The sequence below is a fragment of the Amblyomma maculatum genome, chromosome 4 (assembly GCF_055883805.1).
Source record: "Amblyomma maculatum isolate TAMU_Amacu chromosome 4, ASM5588380v1, whole genome shotgun sequence".
In the NCBI taxonomy this organism is placed as follows: Eukaryota; Metazoa; Arthropoda; class Arachnida; order Ixodida; family Ixodidae; genus Amblyomma; species Amblyomma maculatum.
In genome coordinates, this window is record NC_139347.1 from 52997811 (window position 1) to 53019687 (window position 21877).

General features: G+C 43.7%; 1 protein-coding gene across 4 annotated transcripts in view; it reads right to left on the reverse strand.

The window, feature by feature from the left end:
• Taf1 (TATA-box binding protein associated factor 1) overlaps positions 1–21877 on the reverse strand; it is a 63242-nt gene that overhangs the window by 29388 nt on the left and 11977 nt on the right. For 3 of the 4 annotated variants that reach the window (XM_084601450.1, XM_084601448.1, XM_084601449.1), the window contains 9 exons: positions 20686–20773; positions 18738–18833; positions 17528–17637; positions 17290–17418; positions 11931–12023; positions 9545–9835; positions 8341–8514; positions 6580–6770; positions 785–899 (listed from right to left, as the gene is read on the reverse strand). In XM_084601450.1, the coding sequence (XP_084457576.1) occupies positions 785–899; positions 6580–6770; positions 8341–8514; positions 9545–9835; positions 11931–12023; positions 17290–17418; positions 17528–17637; positions 18738–18833; positions 20686–20773 (1287 nt within the window). Of the gene's footprint in view, positions 1–784; positions 900–6579; positions 6771–8340; positions 8515–9544; positions 9836–11930; positions 12024–14616; positions 14839–17289; positions 17419–17527; positions 17638–18737; positions 18834–20685; positions 20774–21877 lie in introns of all 4 variants that reach the window. The other variant, XM_084601451.1, reaches the window with a different exon arrangement.

Genomic DNA, 21877 nt, shown 5'->3' on the forward strand with positions numbered 1-21877 from the left:
AAGCCAGCCTTAGCTTCAGTGCTGTCACTATGCTGCGCCAGACCAATTTCCACTTGCATACTGAGACAATACTGCTAAAAAGCACGCTTATGGGTTCAGTGGCTTGCAACTTGATGTCACAAGACCAGAGAATGGAGCAACATGCAATTGTCCAGACTTTCAATTTTAGACAGACACGCAACCTTCGCAACTCTACAGTGTTAATTTGCAAGCTGCGGAGGTTGCACTATCATTTTGGTCAAAATGCGGCTGTAGCAGGATTGCTGCATCTGCTTATTTTCCAGCGCAGTAGCCATGCTCACAGGCAGTCGCACGACTTTCGTGACTCTGGATTCTGGTGTGGCCATCCATACAAAAGTTGGCATGCATTAAATGCTGCCCCCTCTTCTTAAGATTTAAAGACAGAAAAAAAGGTCTTCTCTGTCTTTGGATTTCAGAAAAGACGGCACTGGCACAAGGAATTCTTATGCACACATTCTAATGAAACTACCAAAAATTATTTTTTACACGACCACTACTGAGAGCAACCTTGGGCTTCCATGCAGCACAGAATTCATGGCCGTAACAGTAGCATAATTTGTATTAGTTAAAAATACACAACATGTAGAGGACAAAGGAGAAAAATGGAATTGATTAGTCTGTTTCTTCTTTTTTTTTTTCTGCTCTGCCTAGGTTGCACAAAAAAGTAAAACACCTAGACAAGAGCAGCTTTGTATACTTCTACTATGTCAGCTGTCTAATTTGACTGCAACCAAAAATCTACAAGATGTCAAGAAGAAAGTACCTGTAGGAAGTCCCTGACAAAGTTGTTAGCCCGTTTAGAGTTTGGACCAGGAACTTCGAAAAGGGGCAACTCCTGGCCAACAGTGTAAATCGTCTCCACCTCTCGTATATAATAACTGGAAGAAAGAAGAGAGCAAATACCCTGTAGTACTTCCCAACTCAGCCCCAAAATAATAAATTTGTCATTTATAGTGATAAATTACCCAAGAACATTAAAACAAAAAGAGCTTGGCCATCCCTTTACCACTATCACACTTCCTTTGTTGAAGAAATCAAGTGCTGCAGCTTTTGCAAGACAGAAAAAGGCTGAACGAAACAAAGGCTACAAATACTTCCACCAAAGAATTCATATAGGCTACTGCTCCAATACGCGTTTCATAAGTCGTACGCTATGATCATTTTATGTCACTAGCTGATACATCAGGTTGCTCAGCAGGTTATGCAGATGCAGTAAGGCCATCGATTCAGGGCATCTTTTTTTCAAATCAGGCAAAATCTGAACATCCTCGCACCGAATTTTGCACATTTCATGCCACAGTAAAAGCTCATTAATTTGACCCCTGTTAATTAGCAAATTATAATTAAAACTACAAGCACAGCCCCAGCCATCACCCATGTAAGTCCATGGTGTCAGATACTCATTAACTTGGACATGGGCGGGCTCCAACTGGTTGATTCGGACAGAGGGTCGCGTCAAACTATGACCCGGGCAGCCAGTGAGCGAAAATAGACACCTCGAATTGAACTGCAGAGAACAGCAGTGCCTTTTCATGACGCGTCCACCACGAAAACCACAACAACAATTGGAAGGTCCTCCTATCTACGAAAAACAGTTCAGTCCTATAGTTTCGGTTCTGCTTTCCTCAAATTCAGGTTAACGAGCAGCTGCGACAAGGTGAGCACATCGGCAAGTTACACTATTTTGGCTCTTACCTAGTGTGCCATCAATCACTCATTTTTATTTTGGGATAGTGTCATGCTGCTTTAATGCCCACACAAATTTTCATTGCTAACATCCACATGCTTCTTCTAATATGCTGAAACCACACGATTGTCCATGCAGTGAAGAATCCTCAAAACGCGACAGGGCAGTTACTAAAAATGCATCCCTGTTACTGTGTCGCAATTGCGAAGTGCGTAGCAGAGGCCTTTACGATTTTGGAGCAATTCTAAAACATTCCTGATAGTAATATGCACAAGGCAAAGCAGACCACTTGATGAACTGAGGAAAAAACTGTCGTTCTCAGTTGGGTTTTATCTCAAATTCAGACAACCATCGTACAGGTGCTCATTTGATATAATTCAGTTCAATTCAGTTCAGTCATTCAGTCGTGCCCGACTCTTCGTGACCCTATGGACCATATCACGCCACGCTTTCCGGTCTCTATCTTTCTAACATCACATAACTTCCTCTGCAGCGCCTCGAGGATGCCATCTAACCATCACGTTCGCTGCCTACTCCTTCTCTAGTGACCCTCAAACTTTCCCAACATCAAAGCTTTCTCCAGCGACTCCTCTCTTTTCATCAGATGACCAAAGTAGCTGAGCTTTAACTTTGGAATTTGACCCTGCCAAAGTAGCTGAGCTTTAACTTTAGAATTTGACCCTCCAATGAGCAGTCAGGGTTTACGGTCGACAATATCGACTGATTTGATCTTCTGGCAGTTCAAGGAACTCTCAAAAGTCTCCGCCAGCACCACAATTCAAACGCGTCAATTCTTCGGCGGTCAGCCTTCTTCACAGTCCAACTCTCACATACATACATCACAACTGGAAAGACCATAGCACGAGTTATACAGATCTTGGTTGGCAGTCTAATGTCTCTGCTCTTTACTAGGCGGTCAAGGCTAGCCATGGCTCTCTTTCCTAGAAGTAGGCGTCTCCTAATTTCATGGCTGCAGTCTCCTTCCGGGGTAATCTTGGAGCCCAAGAGAAAATCTGTCACAGCTTCCACTTCTTGTCCCGTGATGCTCCAGGACTTGATAGGGCAAGACGCCATGATCTTTGTCTATTTAATGTTCAGTTTAAGCCCAAACTTCTCACTCTCTTCTTGTATGCGCATCAGAAGTCTCTTGAGTTCCACTTCACTTTCTGCCATTAAAGTGGTATCCTCTGCATATCTAAGGTTGCTGATACGTTTTCCAGCAACCTTCACTCCAGTTGAAGACTCGTCCATAATTACTATGATGCAAACGATTTCCTATACTTTCCCAAGTTTGGTATGAGCGTCAACGCGGTATTTGATTGCTGCCCAATATATTTTAATTATTGAATGTGAGCTTCTCGAATCAAATGTAAAGCGAACGACAAACACATTCAATTTGTCTTCGAAATTTATAATATTTGCACCCCTCTAATAATCAAATTAAGAAACAAATTATTGGGAGCCCGTGGAACCCAGTTTGAGAACCGCTGTGCCGGAGTGGCATGGCTGCAGATCATGCTGCGAACAATTGTACGCACCATACAATGCAAAGTCATTTTTTCTATGAGCAAACGATGGCCCCGAAGACACGATGGAACTGACTGGAAGGAGGCGAACAAAAAGAGCGCCACCAAATGCATTCCCTCATTTGTCTGCCCTGCTTTTAATGCAATCGCGCACTCTCTGTAGGCCACCTCGATGACAACGAAGATCGTATCGACTATCTCAAATGGCAATAACAATCAAATAGCCAAGCCTATCCAAGCGAGTATTTCTGAATGCCTCCATTTAAATTCAAGGTGGTGCCTATTATGGATGTGAGGAACCAGTTAGTTGCGACAGTAATGCTTACTGCCAAGCAGTAATGCCAACAAATTAAGCTTTCACTCGAAAAACATCTCCACAGAATTGCCAATGTCTAATTCAGTCTAAAAAATTGAACTTTTGGACTCTGTAGAGTCCAAAATATTGGTCATGAATACTGTATTTGCTCGCATAATGATCGCACTTTTTTTTTTTTTAAACTGACGCAAATTTCGGGGTGCGATTATTACGTGGGGTAAATTTTCCACAAAAATTTTTGAGCGCCGAAAACGCAAACAAGTAGCAGGTCAGACGTCTTAGAACAGATATCTCGATTACAACCAAAAATAAATGTTGAGTAAGGCTTACCTTCGCAATAAATGCACACACTGTATAAGCATTATATGAACTGCACAATGCCTATTTATTTTTTCTCATTCAGTACTCTGATCCGAGTCTGAATCCTTGCCATCCTCACTTTCATTGCTGCACGACTCATCATCTGAAATGGCAGTATCGTCGCTGGGAGCATCTTCACAGTCCCGCAGAAAGTAGTCTTCAGTTCCATCCAACCCGTTCGATATGCCGGTCTTCTTGAAGCTCTTGGCCACTACTTCGTCGGGGATACTGCTCCACGCTTCTGCGATCCACGAGCAAAGCATCTCCATGGATGGCCTTCTGATCTTTCCGCTCGGTGTCAAATCATGCTGACCCATCGCCATCCACTCTGCATACAGTCTTCGAACATTGTCCTTGAACGGTTTGTTCAGCGACACGTCGAAAAGCTGCAGCAGCGAAGTCAGACCCCCAGGATTAACTGCAATGTCCGTGCGCAGCTCTTTAAGCCTAGCACGCACGCTGCCCACAAGGTAACCCCTGAAACTGTCCAAAACCAGAAGCGAGAGAAGCAGAAGTGCTCCTGGTCTTCGTCCCCAAACAGTCTTAATCCAATCGACCATCGGGTCTGCAGTCATCCATCCTTTCATTTGTGCACGTATATGGATGCCACGGGAAAAGTTTCCCTTCGGAACAGTCTTCTGTTTAAGGATGATGTATGGTGGTATTCTGCCCGTCGGCCGTCACAGCAAGCATGACTGTGCATCGCTGCTTTTCTGCGCTAGATGTCTTCATGAGGACGCTCCGAGCACCCTTCTCGTTCACAGTTGTGTTTCGGGGCATGTTGAAGGTCAATGGAGTTTGATCAGCGTTTCCAATTTGTGACATTAGGTAACCACTTTTTCCGCGAAGCCTAGTAACGAAGTGATGGAAGTCTATCACTTTGCTTTCATACGCAGATGGGAGCCACTGGCACAGCGACGTCCGCCGCCTCAGCGAAAGTCCATTCCGTCGCAGCCAGTCGTCGAACCGGAGCTGGTGCGAAAATCCTTTGAAGCGATTCCCAGCTTCCTGGCAGTTGTGCGTGCCTGTGTCTGTATCATTTCTATTGATACTGCACAATCATCTTTGCGCAGGTACTTCACGTATTCTAGGACCGCCTCCTCAACATGAGAGAACTTGCCCGTTTAGGGTCCGTGGAAAGCCCAGCGAGTCTTGTTTGTAGCCATCAGCTTCTCGCGCTGCTTCTTCCAACAGCATATCCGGATTTCGTCGACGCCGAAATGCCTGCCAGCAGCGCTGTTGCCATGCTCCAATGCATAATCAACAGCCTTGAGCTTGAACGCGGCAGTGTAGCTGGCATACCGCCCCATGGTGAAATGGCATAAACTTACCCAAAACCACAAAAGCATGCTGCCAAATTGCAAAATGCCGAATGCCACAAAGCGCGTTTTAATCAAAGAATCATGGGAGCTCGTCGGAATGCATTCGCTGCGGGATGACTGCAGATCAACCAACAGGCGGCTGTCGCTATAACAGTGCCAGACATGAAAACAAAAATGGCGGCGGAGAAAAGTTTGGGGAGCGGTCATTGCGCAGGGAATATAAAAAATCAAATTTTGACCCCAAAATTCAGGGGTGCGATCATTATGCGAGTGCGATCAATATGCGAGTAAATACGGTGTATACATGTTGCAATGGAGTACATGGCAGTTTCCAAACGAAGACCAAATATTGAAGTCTGAAAAATCGGTTAGCTACTAGTATACAAATATACTTGTGTATGAGCATATTTTTTATATCTTTTGCGACTTTGGCAGGGTGCTACATTGAATCAGTAGTTATGCAGCAAACATTTTCCAACTTTAGTACGGCGGCCGATTATTCTCATCAATTTATGTGGAGACATACATTCTTGTGACAACTTGGCATGGACCTAGCGAATCCCTCAATGAAGTAATGTGCTTAAGTATGGATGACACAATGATATCCTGACGATCAGCTTGGGCCACCCAGAATAAAACTTGCTTATGGCTCGTTTTAATGGCAGATGTCACATAATCCTTAGTTACGCTGAATAACAATTAAGTCGGAGATGTGTGCACATAACTACTGAGATCTGTATATTTACCATAAAGACGGTTCGGCCGATGGTTCAGAAAGGTGCTCTGCACGTGCAACTCGCAGCTCTCACTTGGTTTGCCTTTCCGTTATCTTCACTGTCAAACAATTGCGGAAATCAACCATATCTCCGTCTTAATGTGACACACAGACCTTTTATAAGTAAGCTGTAGGTGGATTCAAAGCACTTCCCCCATGGCTTCTACTCAAAACATGCTACACCTAGCAATAGATAGATAGATATGTTTATTTGAGGGTGCCTCAACAGCCAAGTGGCCTAAAGGAGCACACACTAGGTCAGATACATCAGAATGACCACATGAAAACATTTAAAGCCAGGCATGAAAACAGCAATTAGGCAAATATGTCCGTGTCAATAAACGTTTTGTTATACAGGATTTGTAAACGAGTCATTGGAGAGTTGGAGTGCAAATCGGGCGAGCAACACATTACCAGTCTGGTGGCACGAAATATATATGTTTCCCTTAGGTAGCAGAAAATATATCAGGCCTTGGAAATGCGGCAAAATCAGCAAAGTAATTCACGGACGAAATAAGACACTTGTGATGTCACAACCACACCATGGTCAAGTGTGCCACTATACTACTCACTGCTGCCTGGTACGAATGACGAGGAAATCGCTGTCTGGGAGATTGTGCTCATAGATGGGAGCACGGAAGAGGTTGTTCTCGAAGGCCTGCAAGCTCTGGCCAGGCGCCAAGGAACCCAGAAAGGGTGACGTGTGTGCATAGGCAGTCTCACCATACTTGTACTCAGGTGCGCCGCTGTCCTTGCCCGGCCTCTGTGCACAGGGAAAAGATGAACCAAATTATCTGGCGTGGACGCAATTTTAGACACACTTGAATGCAGGAGCGAAACCTCACACATCGAATCTTGAGTCAATGCAGCCCTGTTTCTGCTATCACAGTGCCTATCCATGTGTGCTTGCACGTTCGGGGCCAGGAAACATAGTGCTCAGGCATCATTAAATGCACCAATTTTTGCAGCAGGTAAGAAAACATTACAAGGTACTGAATCTGAATGCTTAATGGAACCAAAAAAAGAAAAATGAAAATGTTAAGTTGGCCCCTCGCTGCTTTTCTTTACCCACTGAAAACAACAGCTCAGGGTTACTGCTACGAACCCTTCAATATCGAGGTGGTGACTAAGTAAACAAGCTTCTGCTTCTACAAACACTACAAAGCACTGCAGCTGAGGTAAAAATCCCTAGCAGATTACATGAGGTGCCATTCTTGGCCATTCACACTTCGATGGTCAAACTGTCCTAAAAAAAAAAAAAAAAAATGCATTCCCAGGTGGTTAAATTACTTCATCACTGATTTTGAAAAAAAAAAAAAAAAGCAAAATGAGTTCAGACAGAAAAAAAGAATACTAAAAAAGCAGGGTAAGTATATTGCTTACAGCATCACTTCAAAGTGCAGAATTATGCGATGTTCATTAAAGAATGCGGTCAGAGCCAGAACTGGTGGAATATATATAGCTCGCTGACGGAAGAAGAGCTAGGTTTGTTTTTTTTGAAGATCAGCTGTGTATGAAGTGAAATCCGAGTCAACAGAGGCATAGCTGTCAATGTCAAGAGAGGAGACCATCATACGCAGAATGTCCCATTACCAGGCATCTGAACAACTCGGATGAAACTCAGTAAACCCAGAGAGTAATAAAACTAAAATGAGCGCTTTAAAAAGATAAAAATCCGCCTTTGCAAGGGCTCAAACAGCCTGCAAGAGAGTGCCAATAAAGATCGAAATCTTTCGTGTGCTTTTGTAGCCATCACGCAGAGGAAGACCAGGCAGTGAAACCGAAATCTCGAAAGTGCGTCCTCGTAAACCAGGTGACACACTGAAGACCAAATAAATTCTTATTTTCTCCAGAAGAACATATCAAAAGCAACTTTTATAACATTTCTCATAAATACTGGAAGGTCTTGGCAGCTCCCAGTGTGCATGCATATTCAGTAGGGCACAAAATTTAAAATGAAACATGGTGGAAACAGCGCTAACACAGGACGGAGCGAGAACAGAACATAAGTGCAGGCTTGTTGAAGTGTGCTCCGTATTATTACGCCCACAACTATACATGGCAATGCTCAACGTGCACCAACTTTAATATTTATGAAAAAGGTACTATCATAATTCACATACAATGCTAGTATGAGGTACCCAGCACTTCCTATGAAACAGTTTTACCCAAGAGCCACCCCGCCTAAATAAACACATTCACTCACTCCATAGCAAACCCCCATACATTACAGCTCCAATACACACAAAACAGTTTAGAGTCGATCAACGCACAGTGATGGTTTAGTACTAAGGTGCCAACAGCAGCCTGTAAAATGTCACAGGAGCGCATACCCTCTTGTAGTAGTTCTTGATCTTAGTGGCCATTCCAACTTGCATGACCAAAGGCGGATGCTCTTCCGAATACTCTGACAGGATCACCTCCCCATCGCGGCCGGTCAGGTCCTCAGCCGTCCTCATGAAGAACATTTCCCCACCGCCAGATGCTTGACGCTCCTGTTCCCGCATCTGCACATTTGGGATGAGGGTGAGAAGACAAGGTAACACTCAGTGCGAGCAGTGCAACAGGGATGTTATCGCTCTCAGCCAACCAGCCTGCGCGCCGACAAAAAGAAACTCTCCAAGGCACAGGAAAATTTGCGCTGCCAAGGTCAAAGGCAAAGCAAAAAGAAAAAAGCACATAATTACAAGCCAACCCTCACAAACTACATCGCAAACCATCCCTTGCCTCAGCAAAGATAAAATGAGCATAGGCGGCAAGTAAAGCTACCATATTTACTGGTGCATAAGTCACAATTTGGTTCTTGGATCGGTGCATCTTATTCAACAGTACGGCTGTTGGATTAAAACTATACTTTGCCATGCCTAGTAACCATGTTTGAAAATAAAATCAATCAACAGAAACAAAATTCGAAGCATTTTAAAATGCTATCTTGTGAGCAGAATGGCATATTACTGCAATGGATGGACTCAATACAGAGAATGCTGCATCCATCTGGATAATTTTCATCTCTACTGCTGGTGAAGTGCAAGCATTCTTCATTGTAAAATAAGTTCGCACTTCTTTCCAGAACACCGAGATGTGCTGTTGTCGTTTTTCTTTCGGTTTCATACAAAAGAAATTCGGGCTGCTAGACTTTTCATATGCAAAGGCATGAGCCAGCAGCAACTACAATGCTCCGGCAATTTGCAGTATCGCCGCATTACAGTTTTAGATTGCGAAAGACCAAAAAACCTCTTCCTCGATTTTACAAACTTTCCAATTTAATTAAATAATTCGAGCCTGCTCATCACTTCGTTCTGATTGTACAATGCAAAGCTGTCTTCAGTCCCGTATGCTCAGTGTTTCACTAAATAAACTTATTTTTGTCATTTTATTGACAGCGAAATGCTCGTCACATACTGTCTCTCTGCATTTTCTCTTTGTATTCAGTCTCTCTAACACTACAGTTTCTTTGTTTTAAATTCACAGGCTCACAAAAGGAATTTCGGGACACACTCTACAATCCAACTCCGGAGCGGGAGCCTGTGGGCATACCTTGGCCTTCTTCTTGATGTGCTTGAGCAGAGGGATGACCCCGTGCGGCCCTGGCTGCGACAGGGCGCCGTGCGAGTAACGCTTCAACGTTGGCCGGTGGAAAGAGCGCAGCTTGAGGGGTCCCATATGGGTGGGGAAGAAGGGGGCCCGCAGCTCAATGGCAGGGATTGAGTGCTGGATCAGGTTGCCACCCACATTAGGCTTGAGGGCAGAGTCCTGAGTCAGCTTGGGGTTGTAGAACTCATCATTGGAGATGTTGTACGGGTCCTTCTCCATGTTCTGCACTGGAGGCTGCATGGTGTGCACGGAAGAGAAGCATCGGCAAGAGTGTTCCGCCAGTATCACTCTGATCAACACTGCCATGATTTCTGCGGTCAAAAGTATTAGCCTATTTCATCATTTAGAGCAGGTGCCAGAATGAAACACTTTGCTTGCTAAAAAAAAAAAAGAAAGAAAATTTATAGGGACACTTGGTTACATGATGTGTTTTGTGTTAACCTTATATGGTTGTGTCTGCATACCCCTCATCTGCCTGCATCCAACCATAAATCCTTTTGGGTCACCTGGCTAGTGTTCAGACCTTTCCTCGAAGGTGTCTAGCGGTGCCGACGTACACGCAATGAAGATATATCGTAACTATACTAGTTCTCACTTCTTTCCAGCCAGTGACCATGACCGATGCACACATTTCTTCCTCTCGCTAGATGCATCATATCCCATATTATTGATGTGGCTGCTTTAAGAGCTAACATGCCCGCTTTGGCAGCTTAATCACCTAATGGGACAATTCAATCCATAACACACTGTTTTAACTCTGCCACTTTCAACCTCCTCAAGCCCAACAATTGCAGCTCTAAGAATGAACAAATTTTCATATTCACAACAAATTAAAGCTGGGTTGATCTCAGTTAACCTACTGTATCTGAACATTTCATGCTTAACATCTGCCTGTTCTTTGCAAACACGTTTTTGTAGTTTTGTTCAACTAATGATGGCATTGACCCCGCTGCCTCTTTTCGCACAAATGCATAATATTAAGAAATACTGAATCCCAGTGTTCTGGCAACTTCAATTATAAGAAAGAAAAAACAGATTTCATATAACATCATCACTATACAGTAAAATACAAAAAAGCTTGCCACTTAATGTATTTGCGGTTCCCTCCCCACAGAGTATACACTGGGGCCAGTTGGTCAGACATTAGCTCAACGAAAAAAACGTAGCCTTTCACCAGGACAAGGAAGACGAGGACAGGACAGAGCCACATGCAGCTTTGTCGTGGCCTCGTCTTCCCTGTCCTGTCAAAACACCGTGTTTTCCGCTGAGTTATTCTTGACTTATACTGCATAGCCTACGGCATAACAAGGTTATAAAAAACATTTATTCTGAACTCTTTTCTGTCAAATTTTGACAGTTGCATGCCGACAAAAGTGAATTGAACAAACTGCAAAAAATTTATTTATTTGCTCATAGCTAAACAGCAGACAAAATTATTTTCAACGCAATTTTTTACTGTTGGAAGCTAACAACGGAGAAGGTGGTACAAGCTTATTATGAAAAGTTGCAGCTATATATATGGTTCTCATGAAGTGCACAGTGAATAATGCTGCACACAAATATGAGATAAGAGGTATCTAATAAATTATTTCCTTAGTGCCCATAATAGCTGGTTAATGGTTTGTTTGTATTTGTATGGGTGAGAATGCGACCCAAGCTAAAACCTAAAAAATAATAAATGCATGACGCGAGGCAGTTAGCTCTCATAAGTATATATTTGAAGTTCTAAGTCTGAAATATGCTCTAACTGAGGTTACACAGCCATTTTGAGTCATTCATCACAAGTGAACCCATGTCTGATTTCTGGAGCACTAACAGAAAGTGAACGAAAGTACCAAGAACAATCGTGTCATGTAGTGGTGACGACGTTCCAGGAGTCAGCGAGACATAAAAAGGGCTTCCTAAAGAAACACTTTATTAAAACTGATTTGCGCCCGCAAAGAACTGAGCACTTTGGTGGCAGCGATAGTGACAATCATGCTTGGCAGTCATCAATTAACAGAATGCCCACTGCTCTCAGCAGCACTCGATTTAAAGCTGGAAAAGAAACATTGAGACAAACCCACCAAAGGCACCCAGAATAATCTGGAACAACGTGGAAGCAGTTGCCCATGGCTGCGGCCATTCGAGGCAACTGTCAACGTGTCTCACACTACAAAGAAAGTGATAAAGCTACGACTGGTGGCAGTGAGCGCGAATGAACAAACAGACCGAACAAAGCTACTCAGCAATATGATGCATAAACAAAAATGAATACGCTGATGCTACGTAATGCTCTCAAACCTGCTGCCGCAAGAAATGCGGCGGTAAGGACATCGAGAACACTTACCGGGCTTGGTGGTTCAGGCTCAGCGATGACGCCCGCCTTTCCCAGCAGGATCCGAGACTTCCGCACCATGTCCTTGCGAATGGAATTGAAAAGCTGCACCGCCAGTCTCATTAACTAGTGGTCGCAACAGCATGCAAATGCCCTTCCACACACAGCTTTTAATATCCCCCATTCACACTCTTTTGTGGTCCCACCTTGAGGCTTGGCCTGAAGCTGAATACACACATGCACACGCAGTCTGCAGAATGGCCCACCTGATGCTAAGGTTGTCGGCTGTAATGGCACAGGTAACTTACACTTTAAAGCTTCCAAAAAAGTTAGCTGCACATTGCACACACGTTTAGTGGTCTGGCCTGCCCATTATGCAGTTCTGCAACACATACACATCAGGCTAAGTTCAAAAAGGTCTCAAGTATTCACAGGCCCTTCTCATACACACGCAAATGAAAAAGAAATAAATTAAAGAAAATTTTTTGTTATCGTGTAGCTGCACATGAACACTAACCAGTAAAAAGGCAACATGGCTGCAGGCTACAGGCAAGCAGGTATACCATGCAATATGCAATGGAAAAGACAGAGTGCAAAGAGAGGCGAAAAGAATATATATAGTATACCATTTTTTAAACAATGCAATAATCTTGACAGTGCTCCATATACATTCTATCACGCCTAAAGGTAGTGCAACATTGATTTACTAATGCCAGGGCTCTGCTGCCACTATATTGATCAATCGATTCAGCATTATCCCATCATCCGATCAAAGCTTCTAGTAGCCAAGTGCCTCCCTGCACTTTCGAAAGACTGAAAAGCAAACTTCAGAATGACGACAGGAAAAGTACGGAATACATTCCGAGCACAGGCCTACGTGACATAACGTGAGATTCTGACTGTAGCTTTGCTCAATTCACTAATTTTAGTTCGCCACTCCAATGGCACTTTGTGCACTCCAACAGATATCTGCTTGGATGAGCAAAATTCATTGCAAATAAATCCCAGACAAGTGGGTATTTTTAATACTGCTGACAACGCTACATTTTGTAATAGATTGATATGCGTGTAGGGCCCTCATACCGAAGGGGCGAACAAGCTAATATCTCCCAGCTCTCTGCTACATCACTGGTTATGAACGTACAGCATATACTCAATTGCTTCAGCCAATCATACTGGTATTAATGCCATTATGAATGGGGGGTCATGCACAGCCCATGAAGGCCATCAAAAACAAACAGGTAAGCATGCATCCAGCAACCGATATTACCCTTCGCATATATGTATATATTCAAAGGGCAATACTGGTTGCTGGATTATTATTATTATTATTATTATTATTATTATTATTATTATTATTATTATTATTATTATTATATAAAGGGACTAGAAAAATGGCTGCAGGAACAAAAGCCTGTCGTTCTAAAATGCTGTGCACAGCAAAACTATCCTCAGAAATAAGCTGCCTCGTGGAGTGACAATGGACATACGAAAAGCTCAGAGATAGCATACAAAAACGAAACAAGTCAGGAAGTATTTTTTGCTCATTCCAAATGCATGTTCACCCTGTGGTAAAATATAAATCCCAGTAAATTCCAAATAGGCTAGCAGTGAATTCTAACAAGCGGCCCTTTTTGGACCCACACGAAGGAAGGTAAATAAATGAATAAATAAATGGAGGCAAGTATGCACATGTATATATAATTGTTGTATTACCAGCTCAGAGAATGTGCTATAAAAAAAAAGCTACAATGCTTAGGAAAGATGCCATCTCGCATGTCAAGATGCATAATGCATGTCCGCATGCGTTAACTGATTGCATGTGCGTGTCAGAACTGCGCAGCTGCAAATTTAAATTGTGGCACAGCTCTGCTGTCTCTCAAGCTACTCAAGCTAGAGGTCAAAGGACGACCAAAAAAATGATGAGGACCAGAACACCACTTGGTTCACAAGCTGTGTGAGTTGGTCAGCCCAGTGACCTCACCTGTGAGAACCAGAAAGACACAAAAGCCTCACCCTGGTTCATTTGCAAATAAAAGTGTGCACACTAAGTGCGCTCAATAATCCTGCAGCTGCCACAACGTGTGGACTTGCGTCACAATTATGTAGGTCAAAAGGCCTTACAAAAGGAATCGAAGCTGCTGCTTTTTATTTTTTTAAGAAATGAGGTTTGTGATTGTTTTCACAACCTTGAATGGCACTTATGAGTTCAGCGAGGAATTAAGTAAGGCCCATGCTTCTTTCACTTTTTCTGGAAATTCTCCATCTATTTTTGTAGCAGCGTGATATAACAAACCAACTGGTCCTTCTCAAAAGCTCCTAAAGAAAAAGTTCCTAAAAGCAAGCAATTTAAAGCAATGAAAATTTTCATCGTGCCTATTTCACCCCTCCCCCCTCTCAAAACAAACACACACACACGCACGCACACGCACGCACACACACACGCACACACACACACACACACACACAAACATGCACGGCAAAGGACAGCGATGATGGCTATTGTACTAATTGTGAAAAAGACATTCAGTGCGTCCAAGTGTGAAGGTTAAGTGAGAGCTTATCTGCCTTCCCTCCACCGTGGTAGGGAGGACACTTGTGCAAATGGACACGTGCTTGAGAGCTACACAAAGAGAAGGTCATGCATGTCCCACGTGACAAGAAGCAGGGTCCACCACCGGCGGCATGCAGGGCTCACGTTTGCCACAACATAGGAGCGGCCAATAAGCACATAAGAAGAATGAGGAGCATGAGCAGAGAGGGTTGTGCCAGCGCCAGGAGCCATGCCAGCAGATACGGGCACCCGGAGTGGGGGGACAGGCAAGAGACCACAGGCGGGAGAGCGTGCTGGATACGGTGCAAAAGGAACGGACGCCCCAGTAACACCTGACGTCAGAGGGGCACTACCGGTGCCCGGCGCCTGGATGAGAACAGCAAGGTGAGCAATTACGTAGTCCTCGTTACACATTTCTTCAACAGCGATTTTTTACCACACTTAGTGCTATTACAAAAATTAGTACCAACAAACAGCGTTTTATACTAGTAGCCAGCATTTAGCTGCAGCGTTCCGTCCGGCATTGTTCCCAGGAGATATGCGCAAATGTCACCCCGTGATAATGCTTTACCAAGAGCTGGCATTTTAACAGCCCATCTACAGTGAAAGCAGAGCGAAACAACAGCCAAAGCGGGGCGCTACACACCATCGACGCTAGGCACCGAGTTCAGTGAACATCGGTACATGGCAGGCATGCTAAAAAGTGGCACAAATTTTGTTACAGCGGTTGCATGAAGGTTCACTGACGCGCTGACATGCGCGAAAATGAAACTAAACTGCAGCAGGCATGCGGGCAGCACTGTACAAGACGCAGCAGTGCAGGTCAGCTTTGAGACTTTTTTTTTCTGTGATCCGCTTTTTTTTTTTCTTTCCATCTTGCCTATTCACCTGCAGCTTAAAAGGCTCAATTTACAGACTCCAATAGACAAGAATTGTGTGGAACTAAAGAATCTGCCAAAAAAACAGTGCAGAAGCGTGTGTGCGACGCAACTTCACCTGCTCTGCATGCACTCCCTCCTCGCTGCTGCCTCCCTTCACCCGACAGCTGATCAAGCAGTAAGAGAGCCATCACAGAGCACTTATGAAGTTCGAAGAATGTGGAATGATCCCGAGCCGCAAAGCCTTTCAAATTTTGAAAAGCCGCATTGTATGCACAAAAAAATTTCCGAAATGTGGCACACAATAGCATTCGACCTTTGGTAGGTTGAATTTGGCTACAACATATATATTTCCTGGCAAGGTATGTTTTCTTCCAGTGGTCAAAAGAAAAATCTAACATAACAGCGAGGTTCTACTGTAGGCTTTCTATGCCTTTGTTATTTACTATATTCCCTCTCATGATGGCACACTTTAAATGGACACTGAGGACAAATTAAAGTTGCTGCGCCTCAATGGACCAATGTCAAACCGCACGACATTAAATGTTTCTGGCTATACAGAACTGTTAATAAATATTTTCCATAAACACAAGCAATTCTTACTCTATATATCAAATGCGGTTTACCATAAAACAAGTATATGGTATTGCCCAGCGGTGAGCTGTGCCCCCTCAGATGATCATTTATGTAGTGCAGCAAAGCCTGCTGCACTACATAAATGGCCAGGGGATGCTCTAGCAAGTGTTCACACCAAAGTTCTCTCTATCTCGCACCTGCCAAAAGTGCCAAGGATGATATAGCAGCGTGAACATTTTGTAGCCAGGGGATTAGTACCATGGAGATCGGCCCTCTTTTGCGTGCGCCTCTCGCACCCCCATCGACATTGCCTCAGAAGCAGTGACACTGTTTGGTGTAACCTTCCAGTAGCCATCCCATGCTTGTGTCAACTGTCATAGATGTGCCAAAACTAAATGACAGCTTTTGTCCTGGATCCACCACACAAATTCTTCATGCAAAGCCGCTCTAAAGCAGAGTAGCCACTTCAGCTAACATTTAACAAGCTTAAATTGTATATTATAAATTTCAGCTGTGTCCAACTATTTATTTTACCATGTTATACTTCTTTGCTACTGTAAGAATATTTGACTGTAATACATTTGAAAATAAATGCACTATTTTCGCTAGAAAGAAACCTTTATAAAAGGCAAAAAAGACCAAAAGTGAAAACAGGTATTGCCACCGAGCTACACCGTCATTCAATTTGAAAAAGATATCAGCAAGTTCTTTTCAGCTTTGGCGTCACCAGTTTGAATCGAATGGTGGGAAGAAAAATATTTTAATGTAATTTTCTCTGCAACAGAACCACTTTTAGAAGCAACTAACAAATCGAAGAGAGCCACAGAATCACATTTCGATAGAACAAAAAACTGGACGGAGATGTTCTCAGTGTCCCTACAACACCACTGCGCCTTTCCCCCTTAGTGGCCTTGGACAAGCCAGGCTCGCCACCAGCCGACTGTCATTTTTGGCTCCTTTTGAGTCCTGCCTGTCCTATGCTTTTATTTACTCAGCGCTCGGTTTACAGCGAGTAAGGCTCTTTCAAAACCAATAGTACTTGGTCTGCCATCAGATGGTGGTACCTTACGAGTGCTAAAATTCCATTCTGGCTAGAATTTCGTAAAAGAAATAACAAGGTTTGCTGGGAGTTAAGTAGTTGGTGCGAAATTATAACAAATTCGATCGGCCCTCACTTACATGCACAGACACTCAATTACCATGGTAACTGAGCAACTTTGAAGAAGTTAAGTGGCAGGCCGCACAAGTTCTGCATACGTGCTGTGATGACAGAGAAATGACAAAAGTGCACAGAAACCAGGGAAGTTTAAGAGGTGCGCAGCAACATGCAGCATGCAAAGAATGCAGAGACATATGCGTTCACCTTTTTCTCCTTCACTGGTTCGGTGTTAGCAAGAGAATTAGGGTCCGGATCGTCAGGCACTCCCAGGATGATGTTCTCATCATTGGGATCTAAAGTAAGAATCTGAGGTTCCGGCTTCTTCACCATGGCCTACAATGAAGAAGAAAATTCAGTAACAGGCAAACGGCATCAGAGAGAGCATGCATTTTCCAGTTCCAAGTCTGCACGACCTGAAGAGACTTTGTTCAGAAGGCCAGACCTGTGCATCCCAGATGACTTCATCTTCCCAGCAGCCATAGACAAGTTCTTCATTTTCCACAGGAAATATGGAGTACCACGTATCATCTCTGTCATCGCATACGTCTGCTTCTGCACGTAAAGAGAGTGCACAGTCGAAAATGTAAGAGGTACAGTAGTATGTATGTATAAAAGGAACAAGCAGTAACTACCTATCCAAAACTGCAAACAACTGCAAGAACTGTGCATGGCTGACATCTAGAAATGCAAGTGAAATACAGTCGAACCCAGATATACTGAACTTGGGTATATCGAATTACTGGCCACATCAAACTGCCTGAATATCCCCTTGGAAATCCTATGCATAAGTACAGCCGTGTTGTCTGCGTTTATAACTTTTGCTAACGGAACATTCAATATTTCGAACAGTGCACCATGCCCCTGCAAGGGGCGCTTCTCCTAATGGCCCTTTAGCAGTAACTGTGCGCATGGAGCTGAGCATTCTGGGGCACCTACAGGCAGCGCTAGCGCTGTAAAACTGCACAATGTGAACATCGAGTGTGCTTGAAGTGGCTTACAGCTTGGTGTGCTTATTTTGGACACATTGCTGCTATGTGGGGAAGCCAGTCATCGTGCTATGTATCCTAGCTGACTGACGGATAGCGGCGGCTCTCGCCTGGACTGCGCCACTGCTGAAGGCGACGATGAAATCAACTGTGCCCTATGTTAATTGAGTTATTTCATTTATAGTGTACCAGTAGCAGAATTACACTTCTTACGACCAGTGGTGGCTTTTCTTAAAGCACTGCCCCTGCAGCTTTGACGCGGGCCGCTACTCCAATGGCCCTTCTGCCAGACAGCACGAGACGCAGGCAGGCTAAGCTCCAATGCTTTAGTCTGGCCCATGAAGCGGCCCACGAAGGCGTGCCCAGCACTACACTTTTTGACACCTGGTGCGAGGCGCTGCTCGGCCCACTCGCAGTGAGCAGTGTGCTGTCAATTATGCATTGGGTTGGCTGCACACTGCTGAAGAAGGCACGTCCCTAGCGTGGGTACGTCTTCTGGTTTACAGACGAGCTCTCCTGTTGACATCTATCAACACCTTATATATATATGACTATAAATGCAAAGCACCTGTACCCTGGCTCTGTTGCAGAAGTACCGCAGGCTGTCTGAAGTCATACAGTCATGACAAGGCTGCTCCAAGAAGTAAATGAAACATAAGCACTCACTTGCGAGCCCAGCTTTGGCTCCTGCTTTGGCCAGCATGCCAGGAGACATGCCTTTCTGGGAAGCACCTAGAAGTCCAGCTCCAGAGACACTCTTGGCTGAAACACAAGGTATGCAATGGTCAGCATACCTTCGTTTTAGAGGCACAACAAACACTGCTGCAGGCAAGTGAGGATGATGGTTTTGAGCAGCCATCACCAAAGCACAGCCTCACATGAGTGCACCCTTTAAAGGGACACTCAGAACAACTTCAACACAATTAGTGTTCTCAGCAAAAATTGATCCTCTGGCTCTTTATCGCTAATGCTGACATTTCTTCGACACCGAAGACAGATTTAAGGCGAAAAAAATTGGATATAAAAATCCTGCCAACTGACTAAAGCATGTTAGTATTTCTCTACCAAAAAGGATGGTTGGTTGATTTGTTTGCTTATGAGATTTAACGTCCCAAGGTGGCTCAGGCCATGATAGATGCCGTAGTAGAGGACTCTAGAAATTTCGACCACATGGGGATCTTTAACGTGCCCTCGCACAGCACAGGAAATAATAATAATAATAATAATAATAATAATAATAATAATAATAATAATAATAATAATAATAATAATAATAGGTTCATAGGAAAGGAAAGACGCCGCCGTATCTGTCACACTTGTTCTGTAGACACCTGAACTATGCCGTAAGGAAAGGGAGGAAAGTGGAAGTGAAAAAAGAGAAAAGGGAGTATGAAATTACCACCACCTGGAGTTCTTTAATGTGCACTGACATCGCACAGCACACGAGCGCCTTGCGTTTCACCTCTATTGAAAAGCGGCTGCTGCGGTCGAGGTTCAATCCCACATCCTCGGGCACATAAGTCGAGCGCCTAACCACTGCACCACCACGGCAGGCAAAAAAAAACGCTGTTTTGAAGTGAACAGTGGTGTAGCATAGCTTCCAGGATCCGCGGCAAAAAAGCAGTGCCAATGCACACATTTCACATAAAAAATCAGCGGGTAATAGCGACACTGGAGTTTGTTTTTTGGTCTTTCCTAGCTCATAAAAGCTCTGTTTTCGACAACAATGATCTCTTTGCGATTAGAAATCTGTACCCTGTCAATACAGGCCCTCTAGTTGTCCTCAGTGTACCTTTCACTGGCGCATATAGTAAATGAGAACACCACAGCCAGTGCACACTGTGTGACTGGTAATTATACTGTCGGCAATGTATTGACCGTACGTCACCAATCACTCATGATGTCTATGCTGCGCATGCCACACATTGCTGCTCAGTGCTCACGATGCACTCTGAGAAAATATAACATACAGCTCAGGATGCCGTAACAGACTGAGTGTTTGTGTCACTTGTAGTGGCACCGAAAAGTGCTCTGAACACCCAAAATTCTGCCCATTGTAATATATATAAGCTGTCCAAGATATCTTAGGAATTCGTATCATCCAAAACTTTGTACCAGCTGTAATTGTATGATCAAGATTCTAATGCATTAGTTCAACCCTACTATTTGAGATGGAATAACAAAAGTGCAGGGAGGCTAACCAGGCCCAATACCTTTTGGCTCCTTCACACATTAGATAAAAATGAAAGCTTAGTCTATTGTACTCACGGGTCGTAATAATGATCATCAGTTTGCCATAGCCGATAACTACTACAAATAAACTCCAGATGTGCTCTAAATTACCCGGTCAGAAAGCGTTTTTATACGTGCAATCCTAAGGAGAAACTGAACAGCAAATTGAAGAAATCCTTTCCGAAAGAAAAAGGAAACAAGAGAAATGCTGCAATTTGCACCGGCAAGTATGCAGTATCTTTTTCCCCTGTTCTTGTCACGCACCTGTCCTACGCCCTTTCTTTCTGGTGCACGTCTCACGAAATTTTTCAAAATACCATGCAATACCAACTAACCTGTCATCACACAACATGTAAGCACTGCAGAGCATGCTCCAACGCACCTTGCTGACTGAATGCTGACGCCGTTCGGTTCAGGATAGAAGGAACCCAGCCAGCCGCATTGTTCTTGTTATTCAGCTTGGCTAAAACCTGTTAGCAAAATGTGCGGGAAGACGGCCGGTTGGGTACACAAGAAAGACTACCGGTCCATTATGACTGCCATATTTCAGAGCAGCCTCAAATAAAGTGCAAGAAGAAGAAGCCAATGATCTTCAACTGGTCACGCAACAGACTTCCACCCTCCCTGTAGAAAACCAAATACCGGAACTACAGCCAACCACAACAATGAGTAGATCTCAAATACTCTGTGCTCAAACTGCATGCAGATGATAGCCTTCTACATTAACACTTCTTTTTGGGCGAGTTGGTTCATTTTTGGAAAACTTTAAAAGAGCGCAAACACACACGACCACTAAGGACAAGAGACGCTTGTGTCTCGTCTCTTGTCCTTAGTGGTCGTGTGTGTTTGCGCTCTTTTAAAGCCTTCTACAGAATAAAGCAAAAGACGAGAAGCTGCTGCTTCTGTTCTGGAGAAAATAAATTAAATTCACTTTTTAAAGTTGCAACAAAAAAAAACTATACACTAAATCATTTACATGTATGCTTTTTATTTTACCCTGCCAGCCTCACATTTGGTTCAAAAGCTACATAAACAGTGCAAAAAGGGGCAAGAACTTTTTCTTTTTTTCTATTAGCAAGTTATAAAGCAAGCAATACAGCAAATCATTTCGTATCATCCACTACGCAGCCCAACTTTCAGCCCAGCCAACCTCTTCAGATCAATTATGCCGAATCAAGGCAGGTGACAGGAGGAGGAGGAAGAGAAAAGGAGGGCAGAAGGCAAAGTAAGACAATCCACACAAGCTTCTGCTTCTTTTGAAAAAGAAGTAAAGAGAAAAAGAAAACGAGAAATGGTAGCTCATCTTCTCTTACATAAAAGAGAAATGACAGTTTCCATAATATGTTACAAGCATGTTCACAAGCAGTCCAAAGCCCATGTAGAAAGATTTTATGCACTTCTATGCACTTCTGAATAGACAGAGAAAATTAAATATGTTAAAGAGAGAAAGTCAAATATTTTATCAGACTTCAGAATAACAAAGAACCATGCAGAAGTGTTCTGCTGAGAATCAAACCTGTGATTTCACCTGTTTGAAAGAACTGTTTGCTACGCCTTGAATGTGCGTAATTAAA